The following is a 1,656-nucleotide window of genomic DNA, read 5'->3' on the forward strand; positions in this document are numbered from 1 at the left end:
TATATGTCATTCAAAAACTGGAATATGAACTTGTGCATAAAAAAACAAAGGTTAGCTAAATATAAAATCAGTTTCTTCAAATTTCAGAAATTAAAGCTAGATCTGTGTAAATCTGTCACTTCAGTGGAATTAGTCTGGATTTACACTGGTGTCACTGAGAGCAAAATCTGGTCTTAAATGATCAAAACACTATACAAACAGAGGCAGCTCCCCCACTCCCAATAAATGGATAATTAATTAATTTAGTCTCCTAATAGATTTATTGAAAGAGAATATACCATATTTGTCATGCATGAAAATCAGGTTTACCATTACTGTGCTTTGGACTCCATAACTAAATGCTACATGTTTAATTCTGTGTTCCATGATGCAGAGATGCTTACTGAGTCTTCACCTCCATTTTCAATCTGATGATAAAACAAACTAAACAAAGCTCAGACTACAGCCTACACTCTGAAGGGTGTAGCTAAGTGACAAAATGCTTGAACTCAAGGATGGCATGAGCAGCTGTTCCCCTCTGCTGCACCCTTCTTCCCACCAGATGCAACTTAATCAAGCTCTCCGGAAGGAGAACCAATTCCTTCGAGAGGAGAATCAGGTCCTCCGGGAAGAGAACAAGGCTTTCCGTGTGGAGAACAAGGTCTTCCACAAAGAGAATCAAGCCCTTCAAGCAGAGAACAAAGCCCTTTCTGAGGACAACAAGATCCTCCAGGAGAGGAAAATGGATTACTTTGAAGAGAAAAAGGTTCTTGAGAAGCAGGAAAAGGCCCTTCGAAAACAGAACAAAGCCCTTTGGGAAGAAATCAAGGCTCTCCAAGAACAGGAAATAGCCTTCCAAATGGAGGAAAAAGCACTTCAGGAAGAGACAGTGGCCCTGTGGGAGGAGAACAAGGCCTTCCAAGTGCAAATTCAGGCTCTCCAGAAGGATGAGGTAGCCCTTCAGGAAGAGGAAAAGGCCCTTCAGAATCAGGGAAAAGCCCTACAGGAGGAAAAAATTGCCCTTTGTGAGGAGAACAGGGCCCTCCATGAGGAGAAAAAGGCCCTTCAAAAGGAGAAGAAAGCCCTTGATGAGGAGCAGAAAGCCCTCCAAGAATGGAACAAGGTCCTTCATGGAGAGGAATAAGGCCATCTAGGAAGAGAAGGTTCTCCAGCAGGAGAAATAAGAACTTTATGCAGGAGAACACTAACCTGAAACTGTAATTAGATCATGGTCCAGTTTGCATAGTAGAAGAACAGCATGGACAAAGGGAGATGAACTGAATGTAGATAAGTCTGTTGGGCTCAGTCCCAAGACCTAGAAAGTTCACATATGCTGAAATAAGTTGTGTGTCTACATTCTTGATCCCAGAAACTAATAAAGTCCTGCTAGAGGTGCAGAATATGCAGCATCAGACTGCTGCTTTATTTATAAAATTGGTATAATTGAATTGGCTCAATTCTATTTACAACTGGATGAATCCAATATGAATATTTAGGTGAATGTGCTTTTAGCAGGCTTACGTTCTATTGATACTTGCTTTCCACAAATATACTCTATCATTGATGGCCAAAAGATTGATTGTTAGTGAAAAGTTGGTAAATGCTCATGGAAAGTGAATTTTGATTTTGTGAATTCTGAGGTAAAGGAACGGAACAGGTCACTCTTTGCTACCTTTC

The 1,656-nt window shown here is 40.8% G+C and overlaps 1 protein-coding gene across 1 annotated transcript; it reads left to right on the plus strand.

Annotated features, from left to right (window-relative positions):
- The first annotated feature begins 478 nt into the window (after positions 1-478).
- LOC125627781 (uncharacterized) lies at positions 479-1,123 on the plus strand. Its single transcript, XM_048832320.1, has one exon. It carries the CDS (start codon positions 479-481, stop codon positions 1,121-1,123), a length of 645 nt encoding a protein of 214 aa, XP_048688277.1.
- Positions 1,124-1,656: the final 533 nt, after the last annotated feature.

This window comes from Caretta caretta, chromosome 1, assembly GCF_965140235.1.
Source record: "Caretta caretta isolate rCarCar2 chromosome 1, rCarCar1.hap1, whole genome shotgun sequence".
Classification (NCBI taxonomy): domain Eukaryota; kingdom Metazoa; phylum Chordata; order Testudines; family Cheloniidae; genus Caretta; species Caretta caretta.

Coding starts and splice junctions, on each gene's coding strand:
- LOC125627781 (XM_048832320.1), top strand. CDS start 479: ATGCTTGAACTCAAGGATGGCATGAGCAGCTGTTCCCCTCTGCTGCAC.